Below are 13,236 nucleotides of genomic sequence, written 5' to 3'. Positions count from 1 at the left end.
TAAATTAGTTGTGCAGACCTCGTGGCTTAAGATCCTGTGCTTTTAGTGTATCTAATTCTTTACATTTATCATTTCTCTTATATACCAAAGACCATTTATGACATTCAGATTCTGGTGTCTGTAGCTGTAGATGCTCAAACATCTTTCATCTCTCTTCCACTGCCTCACTTTCTCCCCTGATCTGCATTCTCTTCCTGTCCTCCTTCCTGATCACTGGGGGGGGGGGTCACAGCTCCTGATTGTTTAATCTCATCACGGGGGATTGGTGACATCAGCTCCGATCCTGTCCCGACCTCTCCCAAAAGCCAGCAGCAGGGATCAGTTGGGATGAAGAGCAGTCGGACGGCACGGATCCCGTCAGTGTGAGAGAAGCGACCTTGAAGGGAGAGACACACAGCCGATGAGTTCTTAGGAGCAAACGCTTTTCTCTTGTCGTTGGGGATCCCGCCATTCGACAGGTAAGGACAGCCGGCCGGGGCGTCCGCGCTGGCTTTACATTCAAAAAAAGGGAGGTTCCTAAAGAAACTAATACTCTAATAATCCAATCTGGCAATTTGACTTTGAAGAAATTCTTTTGTGACATTTTAACATTTTTCACCTGAATCTCATCTTTCCAGCCAGGATGGCTCGGGATATGTCGGACAAGGAAATCTTGAAAATGGAGCTGGAACAGTTGAAGAAGGAAGTTAACACTCCTCGGACACCAGTAAGTAAAGTAAATCTTTTTTTTTTTTTTTATAGCTATTTGTGAAACTTACATTTGCCTTCATGTCTCCTCTTCAACAACAGTTGGCTGCAAACTGTGCAGAAACCATTGCCTTTGTTGAGGAACTGTCTCCGAATGATCCGCTGATCAAAGGCGTTTCAGATGAGAAGAACCCTTACAAGGCCGATAAGGGAGGCTGCATGATAACATAACACACATTACAAAGTTGTGTGTTGTTTTTAAAAAAATGAGAGGCAGTTACAAACCGCTGGCTGTAAAGTTCCTGTAGAATGAATGAGACGTTCAGTAGGAAGAATAAAACATCGGTACTGGTGCTTGAACTAGAGTCCCTGTTTGTGAAAATGTGTCTTTGCTAATTTGTAATTAAACTAAAATAGCTGTACAAAGCTTTCACCTGACCTGTCTGCAGTCATTGATTCCTAATCCTAATTCCGGTCAGGCGGCACCGAGCCTCTTCCTGCAGCAAACACCGTAAGCTTCTTCCAGCAGCTTCATCCTGGCTTCAAAAGCAAGCTCTCCATCCAATTGGAGCTGCGGAAAAATCCAGGCGTTGGTGGTATAGTGGTGAGCATAGCTGCCTTCCAAGCAGTTGACCCGGGTTCGATTCCCGGCCAACGCAGGTTTTTTTTTTGTTTTTAGGATCGGCAGTAGTTAATTTTAATTTTAATTTTAATTTTTAATTCATAAGGACCCGGTTTGGGACCCCCCCCCCCCTCCCCCCCCAAAAAAACCTCTGCTTCCTGGGTGCCGGCCCGTGGCTGCCCACACGTCATATAAAAATAATTTATAAACCACAAATTTTCTTCATTTATAATCTCAAGGTACGATTTAACTCGCTTCTTTTTATTTGGTTATATTTATATAGCACACAATTTACAACACAAAGTACCTCACCTCACAAAAACACATCAGAAAACACGCTGTAAACACTATTACTTCCGGGATCATTTCCTTCTTCTGTATTCCTATTTGGTCGCATCTTCGTCTTGCTCGCAGATATCGCCACCTTGCCGTTCAAACTGGTAGTACAACCCCTCAAACACAATCCCTCTCTGCCCCCTCCCGCGGAACAAACAGTACCTGAAAGTTAAATGAAATGTGTCTTTAAGAGAATAAAAACCGGAAGTAAAATCAATGGAGAGATTATTCCGTTGCAGCAAAATCACATTTGACGAAAAACTGTTTCCAGTTCGACCATTGTGGGCACTATTATGGCAAGAAAAGTGAATTGTTTAACAGGATATCTTTATTGCTTGTTGCGTAATGTTCCAAATGTCAAACTCCATGGCGCTTTTCTGCAGACCTTTGTCACGCGGTGTCATAAAAGGAGACCCATGGGGGGGGGATTAAAACTTTATACCAGCTGTCGTGAAAGTCATTTGTCTGTGCGATGTGGCTCGTCATTGTCCTCGTCTGGGTGGCCGTATGGGCCGGCGGCACATACTGGTACCTGTTTGGGAAACCGAGTCCATTCTCCCTGGAGTCATTGAGACCCCCCGGACCTCGGGAGTTTGATCAGAAGAAGCGGGACAAGGTCATCAAGCAAGGTGAAATTATATATAAAAAAAAAAAAATCCGAAAAGATGTAGCCTATTTATTTTTAAAATGTATTTGATCTGCTGTAAAAACACACAAAGATCTGCTTGCATGCATGTTGGCATAGTTTTTAGCATAAATTCATGATCCTGCTTTGGAATAAAAAACAACAACAACCCCAAACAGTATTACACAATAGAAGTACAAAATAGAAGTACACAATTTCTTCATGCGTGATGCGTTTACTGTTTGGACAAAGATTAGATAGAACCAGTCTGACCTGGATTTGGAGTAAGTAACAGTCCAGAGCAGCAACTGTTGCTGAGACTAAAGCAGTACTGTAAAGTTGTACCCTGTTACGGTAATTAATCTTTTTGAAGATTGATTACAGAACTTTACCTCCCACTGTTTGTTTGTTTTTTTGCTTATTCAAAGTACTAAAGGTCATTTTCTATGACCCTAAAGCTATTATTGTCTGATGTCAGAGAATTAAATGAAAGGTACACACACACACACACACACAGCTGATAAACATCTAAATAACCAGTTTTATGTTAGCACACAATTTAATTTAACCTCGGCCTTAACTGTCTTCATCTTAATTAGATTACGACCCGGGAGAATAACGTGAGGCGAGTTATCTACAGTTTATATTGCCCAAAAGGAAAGCTGAGATGTGTCTTTAACTCATTTCTTCTTGCTTGTTTTCAGCTTTCAGCCTCGACAAAGTTCCCCGGAATCTGGACGCCATCGTCATCGGGAGCGGCATCGGCGGCCTGACCGCCGCGGCCACGCTGGCCAAAGCAGGGAAGAAGGTCCTGGTGCTGGAGCAACACGACCAAGCGGGCGGATGCTGCCACACCTACATAGAGAAAGGCTTCGAGTTCGACGTGGGTAAGGGCGCTTTCACACTGCGCCAAGAGGACTCGGACTTATAATTCGTTTAAAGGTCTGCTTTCACACCAGCCCAAACGGAGTGGATTATCCGAGGAAAAGGAACTCTGGTCAGTTTAAAGGGTTGCAAACAGCGGTGGTGTGAACACACCCTAGAACTGGACATGTCCACGGAAACACGTTTCCAGTAGAGATCATGGACTCCGAATGGATCGGATCTCTCATAGTAAAACATCTCAGGACTTTCATGCTTGATAAATATATATATTTTTAACTATCTGTCCTCTGCAGGGCTTCACTACATCGGCCAGCTCCACGAGAACAGCTTATTACGCATCGCCTTTGACCAGATCTCCGAGGGCCAGCTGGAGTTCCAGCAGCTCCACCAACACTTTGACGCCATCCATATCGGAACGGGGGACGACAAACGATCCTACAACATCCTGTCCGGTAAAACGGAGATGAAAGCCAACCTCCAGAAGCAATTCCCCGATGACGCGGAGGCCATCGAGACGTTCTTCAAAATCATGAAGGTATCAATCGATGCGCGGAGCGGACTCGGCTTAGACCCGTTGTCCTATAAGTGCGTCCTGCATGTGCCATCAGATCTCAGCCAAGAAAGCGCACTTCCTGGCGACCCTGAAGATGATCCCGCAGTGGGTGTCTCTATTCCTGCTGAAGTCGGGCATCGCGGATCTCCTCTCCCCTGTTTTCCGGCTCTCCGGCACTCGTGCGTCGCATTTCGTGAACACCCTGACCAGCAACAAGGATCTCCGCGTCATCTTTTCTTACTTGTTCTATGGTGGGTTCTCGAATGAGTCGAAACCACAATTGATCTCTCGTTTTGCGGATTATAATCTCATTATACGTACATGTTATACAAACACCATGGACGGTGGACCCTTTATTTTCGCAGGTGTTCCCCCAAACGACTCCAGCATCCTGATCAACGCCCTCCTGATACATCACTACAAACGGGGTGCCTACTACCCCAAAGGAGGCGCCAGCGAGATCGCCTTCCACGTCATCCGCACCGTTCTGAAACACGGAGGAAACTGTCTGGTCCGAGCTCCGGTCACGCGAATCCTGGTGAATCAGACGGGAGCAGCGTACGGTAGGTCTGGTTAAAGGTAAAGGCGTCTCTCTGGGTGTCTCGCTCACCTTCACCCCGTTTTGACAGGGGTGAAGGTGAGGAAAGGTCAGGAGGAGGTGGAGGTTCACGCACCGGTGGTCGTTTCAAACTGTGGCATCTTCACCACCTTCCAGAAGCTTCTACCCCCTCAGATTCAAGTCCAGGCAGGTGAGCAACAAATCCACTTAAATGTAATTATTTTAATATATGTATCATTTGCATCCTGAAAATAACCAACGAGGTTCGACCTCTTTGCAAACCCTCCTTAAATCCAGATGTTCAGGAGAGGCTGAGCATGATGAAACACGGCAGGGGGTCGTTATTGGTCTTCTCCGGCTTTGACGGAAGTGAGGAAGAGTTGGGTCTCACCGCCACCAACTTCTGGTTGTTCAAAAACCACGACATGGACAACTCGTGAGTATTGAAACACGCCAGTCCAGCCATTGAACAAAGAGGAGGCATTTTGGCAACACAAGGGGGCGCTGTTGTATCAGAAATAGCGATGACATTAATCCGCAGATGTAAATCCAGCTGTGCTCCTTTTTCCCCCAAATAATTTCAGAATTATTCAGCCTTTTGCATTTGTAATAATGTATCCGTCCTCTAGATGGCGCACATGATCAGACAATCGTGTTTTAAATCTTTTTATTTTATTTGAGGCCACATTGCAGATAAACGCAGCGCGGAAAGCTTCAAATGTGGGAAGGCAAATATTATATTAATTCTTCGCCATCTTTTTGAAAGGATGGATGATTTCTTTGCGCTGGGCAAAGACGAAGCACCAGATAATATTCCCATGATGTTCCTCACCATGCCGTCTTCCAAAGACCCAGAAGCTGCAATCAGACACCCAGGTACGATCCTGGACTTTGTTAGAGTCTTCCTTAACTCTCATCGGTTCTTTTATCCCTCTCAGAGAGTTCAAGAGAATGTTTGTAAGATTTAAGCATTTCATAAAACAGGAACAAGTTGGTGATGAAATCAGCACTCAGGTTTGAATAATTGTGGTTGTCCCAGAGCTCAAACAAAAAATAAATCATGGTTTTCCAATCTATTATGGAAATGAAATCTATACAAGCAAATCACACAAAAGCGCTTTTCTCAGTGACACCTCGTGTGTGTTTTAACGATCACAGGAAAATCTTGCATGACAATACTGACGATGGTGAAGTATGAATGGTTTGAGGAATGGAAGGACACAACCGTGCGCAAAAGGGGCGACGAATACCACGACTACAAAATGAGATTTGCCACGAAGCTGTTCGACTGGGCCTGCACGCTGTTCCCTAAAATCAGAGACAAGGTATACGACGAGTCACAGTCGCACATGTTCAATGTAAATTCACACATTTCTTCAACTTGTAAATGCCTTTAAATTTAATTTACATGTTTTTTTTAAATTAAATTGCTGTTCTTCCAGTTGGTTTTCCAAGAGGTGGCGACCCCTCTGACCAACATGCACTACCTGGGCGCCCAGCGGGGAGCCATGTACTCCGCCGAGCACAACCTGGATCGTTTCCAGGCCGAGACTGTGGCGAGGAACAGGTGCAACACCCCCGTGAAAAACCTCTACATTTCAGGTAGTGACAAAGTTGAGTTTTTATGAAACTCTGCAGGCAGACTTCCAGACTTCCGGGCGGTCCCGCCTCATCACATTGTGTCTGTCCCAGGCCAAGACGTGTTCAGCTGTGGGATAGCAGGAGCTCTGCATGGCGGGCTCCTCTGCGCCTCTGCCGTGCTGGATCACATCGTCTACATCGACTTGCTCTTTCTCAAGAAGAAGCTGAAGAGGAAAAAAGCCAGAGAGATGTCCCAACTGGCCAAGAAGCTGCAGTGACTGCGCTCTCTACTCCCCCTTGCAGGACAGTGGCGGAACTGCATCCAAACCTGGCCCCTGACGGCTGAAGGAGCTCAGCACACCGCTGTGGCCCAGATGTTTTCTCACTGCTGATGTTATAAAGTCTGCACATACTAATACTGATAAGAAAACTTCTCTGACAGTTACGTGCAATAGAAGTTTTGCCCTGTTTGAACTTAAAGGCTGGGGTAGAAATTAAAAAAAAGCAAGTTTCACAAAAGAAACCGTCACAAAACTCACAAATGTCTTTTACTCTAAAGTCATATTAACAGTGCCTGAACAGTTAACTTTAAATCTTTTTGATCGAACCAATTATTTTGAATAGTTAAATGAAATTGTTGTCTTTCCAAATATACCTCATACACCAAAATCCATGATATTTAAGTTTATGGAATATGAAGCCGATTTTTATTTTGACAGTGATGTCATCATTAAACAGCCAATGAAGTGTTCTGAAATCACAAGTTAGAGACTATAAATATCAATAATTGAGATTTGGCACCCTGGGAGAAGTGAGGCTCTCGGGGTCCTTTTGGGTTTTTCAGTTCCCACCTATGTTGTTCTGACCCGGCTCATAACCCACTGTGTTGTTTGAATAACTTCCGAAATCAAACATTTTGGGGGGGGGGGGGGGAAACCTCAGATTTCCTGCGCTAAGTGAACATTTCCTCAGTAAACGTTGGGCAGACCGTGTTCTGTCGGCGACGGACGGAGGGGATCCGAGGAGAAGAATGCCCCCTCTGTCCAAACTAGATGCCCCCACGCTGCTCTGCCTGGAGCCGCAGCTCTGACGGACAGGTTGCTATAGCGTTAGCACTTACTTTACATACAGACCAAAAAGCACGGTGCGTTCAAAGACAGAGGAGCAAAACTAAAGGGAGAGGTTAACCTTTGACCTGTGGAGTAAAGTTAATCCCAACTTTTTAAAGACAAATAAAGCCAGCATATTGCAGGGATTGCCATCAACCTTTGTACGCACATGTCAGATAGAAACATATAAACACATTCACTGAGCGGGTTTGTCATCTGCTCAGATGGACTCTGACACAAAATTCAAAATGTAACTTTATCGAGAAGCTAAAAACGAGCAGATCTGAGGAGGAGTTCAAGAATTCAAACGCCACTTCAACCCCCCCCCCCCTCTTTTTTCCTCTGGCAGGCGTCTCCCACGTGTTTAGACATGCTCTAACATCAGGAGAGGCCCAGAGGGTCAGGACTTAAAAAAACAGCAGTCCACTCTTCCTCCCGTCTCCACCACGGCCCAGAACTCTCTACCGAGCGCACACCTTTAGCCGTTTCACAGCCGATCTGGCTCCTCGTTTCTAAAAAAGACAGAACAGGCTGAGAATTTGCAAACGCTGTAGAGACGGGCTTGGCCCGGGTGAACGTTCGAACTGCGAGGCTGTCGTCTCTGTCGTTCAGCCAAGCTTTGCTTCTTTTCCAGATGTTGGAGCTCCTCCCTCCCCCCCCCCCCTCGCTGGCCTGCAAGCAGCCTCCCACAGCTCCACGTCAGCCAACAACCACAGCTGTTACCAATCTGTAGAAAGGTTTTTCGACGACCCAGATGAGAGGAAGACCCGGTCGAAAGGCAAGCACACAGAACCAGACGGATTAGAGGCAGGAGCAGATAATAAAAAGCAGCAAATATCATTTTATTGGTATTTCTAATTTCACATCAAGCTGAAATAAATACATCAAAATAGCCACCAATGACTGTGATCAATACAAAATGTCATTTTGCAGATTTGTGCTTTTTGAAGCTAATTTTATTTGCTCCGTTTTTGGTCTCCACCACAGGAAAATGTCTGGTTAGCTTCTAAACTCGCCGCCATCTTCACTTCGACCTTCGCCTGGCTGCCATCCGGCGCTACGTTGATGATGCGTAGACCTTTCCTAAACTGAAAGGCAACACGTTGAGCTGAACCAAAAACAGTTAGCTGTGTTTCAGCTGGCTGAAGAGACGAGTCCTGCGTTAATGAGTCGCGAACTCAAACCCCTGCGACGCTGCCGGCCGGCGTCTGGAGCAGGAATGCATCTTGGCAGGCCTCCACTTTCTCGTTTCGGCTGCTTGTTGATATTTCCTGTGAAGCTGTCCCGCACATTTGATTGCAAGTTACGTTGCGTGTTTGAGTTTGGAGAAGAGCGAGGCAGGAATGGAGAGGCCCCCGGAAAAAGGAGGAAGACTCACTTTTGCCAAACAAACAAAAAAGCTGTACCGTGTTTTCCACCTGCGAAGCGACAATTGCATCACAAGTTTAAATGACCGCCCTTTTCTACACATGGCAACCGCAAACATCCCGGCAAATGCATGATCGTCCCACCTCGGAGACAAAGGGAATGGCAGGGAGTTAATGTGATCAGGAGGAAAAGCAGGAGATGATGCTGAAGGAATGATGTGAAATAAAGTCCAACTTATTTCTCTCTGGTCGATGTGACTGTAGCTCCGCATTCCAGTGAATGCTTTAGACCAGCTTTTCCCAACCGGTGTGCCGCGAGAGATCGTCAGGTGTGCCGTGTGCAAGCTCGATGGCGATAAAAACTACAAGCAGAGAGAGACTGAGAGCTGATGAGGAAGAGCTTCGTGTGTGTCTTCATTTTGTGTTCATCGAAACAGCCCCAGGTTTCCCACTAAGTATAAATACATAAAAAAAACTATATTATTAATTATATGTATTATAATAAAGGTCATCTAATCTAATATGTACTGTTAGAGTGTAATTTTGTGTCATTTTGGTTGGGGGTGTGCCGCAGGATTTTGTAAATGTAAAAAATGTGCCGCGGCTCAAAAGAGGTTGGGAAACACTGCGCTAGACTAACACTTTTATTTTGAAACTTTCAGCGGAAGTTCCATCATTGTGATTGTGACTTCCGCTATTTAACGCCGGGCATTAGTGACGTCAGAAGTGTGTCTTGCACCGGACCGCGCGGCCAGGTTTGGCATTTTCTAGCGTCGAAAGCGCTTAAAATGAGATAAGAGGAGTTAAAGGAGACCAAACGAATCCGAAGGCTTTGAAGAGGTGAAATGAATTTCCCGATTTATGACATTTTAACCGATTCACGCGCAATATAATATGCTAACGGTAGCTAGGCGCAGCTAGCTCGAGCAGCTTTCGTATTTTCTCCAAATCCCTTTTTTCTGTTTTGTTCTCACGCCGATCCTAAATACCGCTCGTTTTCTGTGAGTGTCCCTTTGTTTCATGTCACATAAAAAAGACCGATGTGAGAAAGTAATAAGGCCAAAAAAAAAAAGGAACTCCTGTTCGTCAAATGGCGATGAATTAACTTGTAGGAATGTTTATGGGATTCTGAGCCTGCGAGAGAAATTAGACACCCTCAGGTGAGCTCTTTTGTTGAGCTGCACCCAGGTGTGGCTGGGGGGGGTAATGAGATGCAGTTTAGTATCTAACCGGAAGTGCAATTACGAGACAAATATTCAGGTTAAAAAGATTTTACACTTGTTACGTACACAGATTTGGTGTTAGGAAGATTCTACAATAATAATATACGGTGTCTTAATCCTCCTCCTCTGTTCAGAGATGGTTTCTCCAGAAATGGCTTCTTTAACTCCTCTTTAAGCGTGCGTGTGTGTGTGCGTGTGTGTGTGTGTTTTCAGGTTCTTTAACCTGAAAACATTTTTTCAGGTTAAAGAAGAAAGAGTTCAGTCTGGAGGAGATTTATACGAACAAGAACTACAATTCCCCCTCAACCAACAGGTAATGGTAACCTTTAAAATGAATAATGCAAATCTCGCTGAATCTCCAGTCTTCTACCGTGTTTTGTTTTTCACCCCACAGGAGTCTTGAAACAATATTTGAGGAGCCGCGGGAGAAGAATGGAGCGCTACTCCTGATTGGACGGCAGAAAAGACGGAGGGTTCTCCTTTTTCCTGACTTCACTCAGCCCCGGAAAAGGAAGAGACTGCAAGGTGGGTTGGGAAATGTATTGAGAGCATGATAAAGCGATGGTAGTCTCCTTCCTTCGTGTTATTTTGTATTTTATTTCTAACTACGCAGTTGTATTCATTATTACTACATAGAGGTAGCACTTCTCTTTTCTTCATGTTCTTCACACTTCTTTTTTCAAAATGTTTGTCGACTTCAGGGGCGGGACTTCCTGTTACCATGGTCCCCAGGAAGCGGAAAGCATCTCTCCGTCAGTGCAATGGCAGCGTCCCTCATGGGGACGAGTCAGACGTGGATGTGATGCTGGTGGAGCGACTCAGTGCTCTCGAAGACTTTCTGATACGACGAGGCTTGGATGTGTGATCTGTGACATCACATCCTGTCAGCAAACCAAAGGCCAAATGAACACATGGGTTTTTTTTGCAGTGTATTTGCTGTTTTATTTTTTACAGTGTTAGATGTGAAACGTGAACCAGATGGATAGAAATATAAATGTACGTTTTCTTCGTATTGCTGATCTGATCTGCTCGGAAGAAAAGCCCATAACGGGCAGCTTATATTTTCAAGAGGTTTGTTAACATCAATACTCTATTAGTACTGGGGCAGTACTGAATGAGTACTACGGCAGCATTGTGTGAGTACTGGAGATCTAAAATATTTGGACCTTTTTAAAATGTAATATATTTCGGCTGGCAAAATGTCTATATTTGGATCAATACAATTTGTGTCTGCAGTTAGGTTTGTTGTTGATTATTTGTGGACATGAGATTAAAGTATGTATATTTACATTCAGACTGTCTGTGATGTCATCATTGGTGTTGAGAATTTGTTAATGGCTGGTTATCAGCTGGTCGAGTTTATGCTGGCCTCACAGCCAGATGGTACTGGGTTCGAATCGTGTCTGCGTCGGGGTACTCCTGTTTCCGCCCACCTCCAAAAACATGCAATTTAGGGGAATCGATTACTCCAAATTGTCCGTAGTATATGAGTGCGTGCGTCGGTGTGTGCACGGGGGGGTGGGGGAATAGTTGGTAGCAATGTCGAAAAGTTCAAAGAGCCCCGGCTTCAGATCCCACTACAGGAATGGGATAGAGAGGGGGTAGCGGGGTAGGCCCAGGGCACGCCTGGGCGGGGTGAAGTGGACCGGTCCAGTTCACCCCGCCCAGGCAAGGCCCCAGGCCTACCCTGCTACCCCCACCCTACCCCACTCCCACAGCGGGACTCGAACCCAGGGCCTCCGACACGGTGGTTGGTAGCAATACCAACCACCCCCCAGTGCGGGGTAGGAAACTCGAGGCATTAACAAAGTCATGCTTGTCGGATGATGAGGTGCTATTTCAGACCACAGCGTGTTGCACTGGAGCTGTGCTTTTTCCTTATGCGACGTTGTACTGCGTTCTCGGTGGCGCAGTGGGTAGCACGCTTGACTCCCTGCCAGAAGGTCCTGGGTTCGAGACCAAGGGGTGCAGCATGTAGTTTTTTTTTTTTTTACAAGAATTTGAGGTTTGTTGTTCGGTCCTCGGCAGCTGTGTTGGATCAGTCGTTCTTCGCCTCTGCACTTTGTGATGATGCTGGAGAGACACTGATTTTGGGTGTGAGAGTTATTATTGCGTGTGCATTTTGGTTCATGGGTTAATGTGGCTTCCAGTGTGTGTGTCTCCAGTTCAGCTTTTCCCAACCGGTGTGTGTGCCGCGAGAGATCGTCAGGTGTGCCGTGAGAAATTTTCCAAAAAAAAAATAATATATTTTTTATTTTTATTTTATTATAATGTCGCGTAATTAACATTGTCGGGTGTCCGCGCTGTAATAAAGTGTGTGTGCCGCCCGTAGATCGCTCTTCAGACTTTGAAGTGAACGACAAGAGCTGGTTTCCGTCATTGTGAGACAAACGACGCGCTAGAAAGGGTGGGCGGGGCTTTAGACATGATCCACAGCTCTCACATTTCACCGCCCCCTCCTCATGGAATTTGCCTACCCTCAGCTGAGCAATCCTCATCAGGCGGACGCATCCGCACTCGTCATCGTTGCTCTGTTTTTACACTGAAACAGGCCGTCAACTAGAGTTTATGTTTTCATCATCATAAACATGGTTTAAAAAGGGGAGGCAGCAAAACCGCAGAAGGAACGTGCAACAAAAGCGCTCAGAAGCAGAGCTGTGCAACCAGATTGGCCCGTTTGTGTTGAATTTGTGCGACTTATCGAGGTTTGTTTGAACGGTAAGCTTCAACACACACTTTGTACTGTGTTCCACAGTTTGCTGAGACTTCCTTGGGTCTTGATCTCCACACGGCGTCTGTTTACCTTCCCTCTCAGGACATACATGAGAAACCAGACGGTTGCAAACTCCAGTTCTGCTTAGATTAGACGGGCCCAATGCCCTTTGGTTTTATAGTTTGGCTGCGTGATAACTGCAGAGATCCCTGGTGTTGGGGTCAAATCTACCAGTGACCTTTGCTCTCCTGCTGTCCGATGTTTCCTCTCTCCTGAACCTCCCACAGGGACAAACTGTTTTCTTAAGCCTCTACTCGCCAGCCGAGTTGTACCAACTCACTTTAATGTTGGCAGCAACAGCATCTGAATTGTTCAGAGTGGAAGTCCCGGGCATTATAGTCGTTTAAAGCCTTTATATAGTTCTTAACCAGTCATTCTCAGGCCTGTGTATTTCAATTAAGACGTAATGTGAGGTGCAGGATGGATGCTTGTGAGTCACTCTCTTTGAACTTTTGTTTGGTCTGCCCATGGGATGAGTGTGATTTCAGATTACACCCCGTTAAAATGCTGCACCGAAGAAGAAATCACGGGAACCACGACCGCAGACTCCACCTTCTGCCTCCTGATACCAGAGTTTTCCTTCCTAAGAAACCTTTTTTTTTTAAATGTATTTGTGAACATATTCAACAAATTAAATTTGCATTCATGCTGAATTGTGAAAACACTATTACATTATTGCCACAGATGTGAAACATTCATGTCTCAGAGCCTGTCGTAGGTGGAGGTGTGTGTGAGAGGAGTAAACGTTGCTACAGGTAATAGAAACAAGGCGGCAGACTTGTTGGGACTCGTATTTCCCTGCAGGTAGGGGGGGGGGGGCATAAAACTGAGGCTGCAGGAATCACTTTCTCTCTCTGTGCACTGACACTTTTGTCTACACAAAACAAAGAGCAGCATAACTGTGCAATTAAAAATA

General features: G+C 45.5%; 2 protein-coding genes and 1 non-coding gene across 4 annotated transcripts; all 3 read left to right on the top strand.

Annotated features, from left to right (window-relative positions):
* The first annotated feature begins 622 nt into the window (after positions 1 to 622).
* Positions 623 to 918, top strand: gngt2b (guanine nucleotide binding protein (G protein), gamma transducing activity polypeptide 2b). 2 transcript variants are annotated; one of them, XM_068754669.1, is made up of 2 exons: positions 623 to 706; positions 790 to 918. In XM_068754669.1, the coding sequence occupies exons 1-2, from the start codon at positions 623 to 625 to the stop codon at positions 916 to 918; spliced, it is 213 nt and encodes a 70-aa protein (XP_068610770.1). The 2 variants fall into 2 exon arrangements, with proteins under 2 accessions (XP_068610770.1, XP_068610769.1); XM_068754668.1 differs by having other exon boundaries at positions 623 to 715.
* A 356-nt stretch (positions 919 to 1,274) lies between these two features.
* Positions 1,275 to 1,346, top strand: trnag-ucc (transfer RNA glycine (anticodon UCC)). Its single transcript has one exon. It is a non-coding gene; the product is annotated as a tRNA-Gly (tRNA).
* A 771-nt stretch (positions 1,347 to 2,117) lies between these two features.
* On the top strand, positions 2,118 to 6,126 carry si:ch1073-13h15.3 (inactive all-trans-retinol 13,14-reductase). The gene is made up of 11 exons (XM_068754586.1): positions 2,118 to 2,274; positions 2,975 to 3,157; positions 3,449 to 3,690; positions 3,764 to 3,959; positions 4,074 to 4,271; positions 4,338 to 4,457; positions 4,565 to 4,703; positions 5,034 to 5,143; positions 5,426 to 5,592; positions 5,710 to 5,869; positions 5,960 to 6,126. The coding sequence occupies exons 1-11, from the start codon at positions 2,118 to 2,120 to the stop codon at positions 6,124 to 6,126; spliced, it is 1,839 nt and encodes a 612-aa protein (XP_068610687.1).
* The last annotated feature ends 7,110 nt before the right edge of the window (positions 6,127 to 13,236 follow it).

This window comes from Brachionichthys hirsutus, chromosome 21, assembly GCF_040956055.1.
Source record: "Brachionichthys hirsutus isolate HB-005 chromosome 21, CSIRO-AGI_Bhir_v1, whole genome shotgun sequence".
Taxonomy (NCBI): Eukaryota; Metazoa; Chordata; class Actinopteri; order Lophiiformes; family Brachionichthyidae; genus Brachionichthys; species Brachionichthys hirsutus.
The sequence above is the reverse complement of the archived record's forward strand: the minus strand, read 5'-3'. Positions and strand labels throughout refer to the sequence as shown.

Coding starts and splice junctions, on each gene's coding strand:
- gngt2b (XM_068754668.1), top strand. CDS start 623: ATGGCTCGGGATATGTCGGACAAGGAAATCTTGAAAATGGAGCTGGAA. Junction 716..789: donor CTCGGACACCAGTAAGTAAA/GTAAATCTTTTT, acceptor CTTCAACAACAG/TTGGCTGCAAACTGTGCAGA.
- si:ch1073-13h15.3 (XM_068754586.1), top strand. CDS start 2,118: ATGTGGCTCGTCATTGTCCTCGTCTGGGTGGCCGTATGGGCCGGCGGC. Junction 3,158..3,448: donor AGGCTTCGAGTTCGACGTGG/GTAAGGGCGCTT, acceptor TGTCCTCTGCAG/GGCTTCACTACATCGGCCAG. Junction 4,704..5,033: donor AACCACGACATGGACAACTC/GTGAGTATTGAA, acceptor TCTTTTTGAAAG/GATGGATGATTTCTTTGCGC.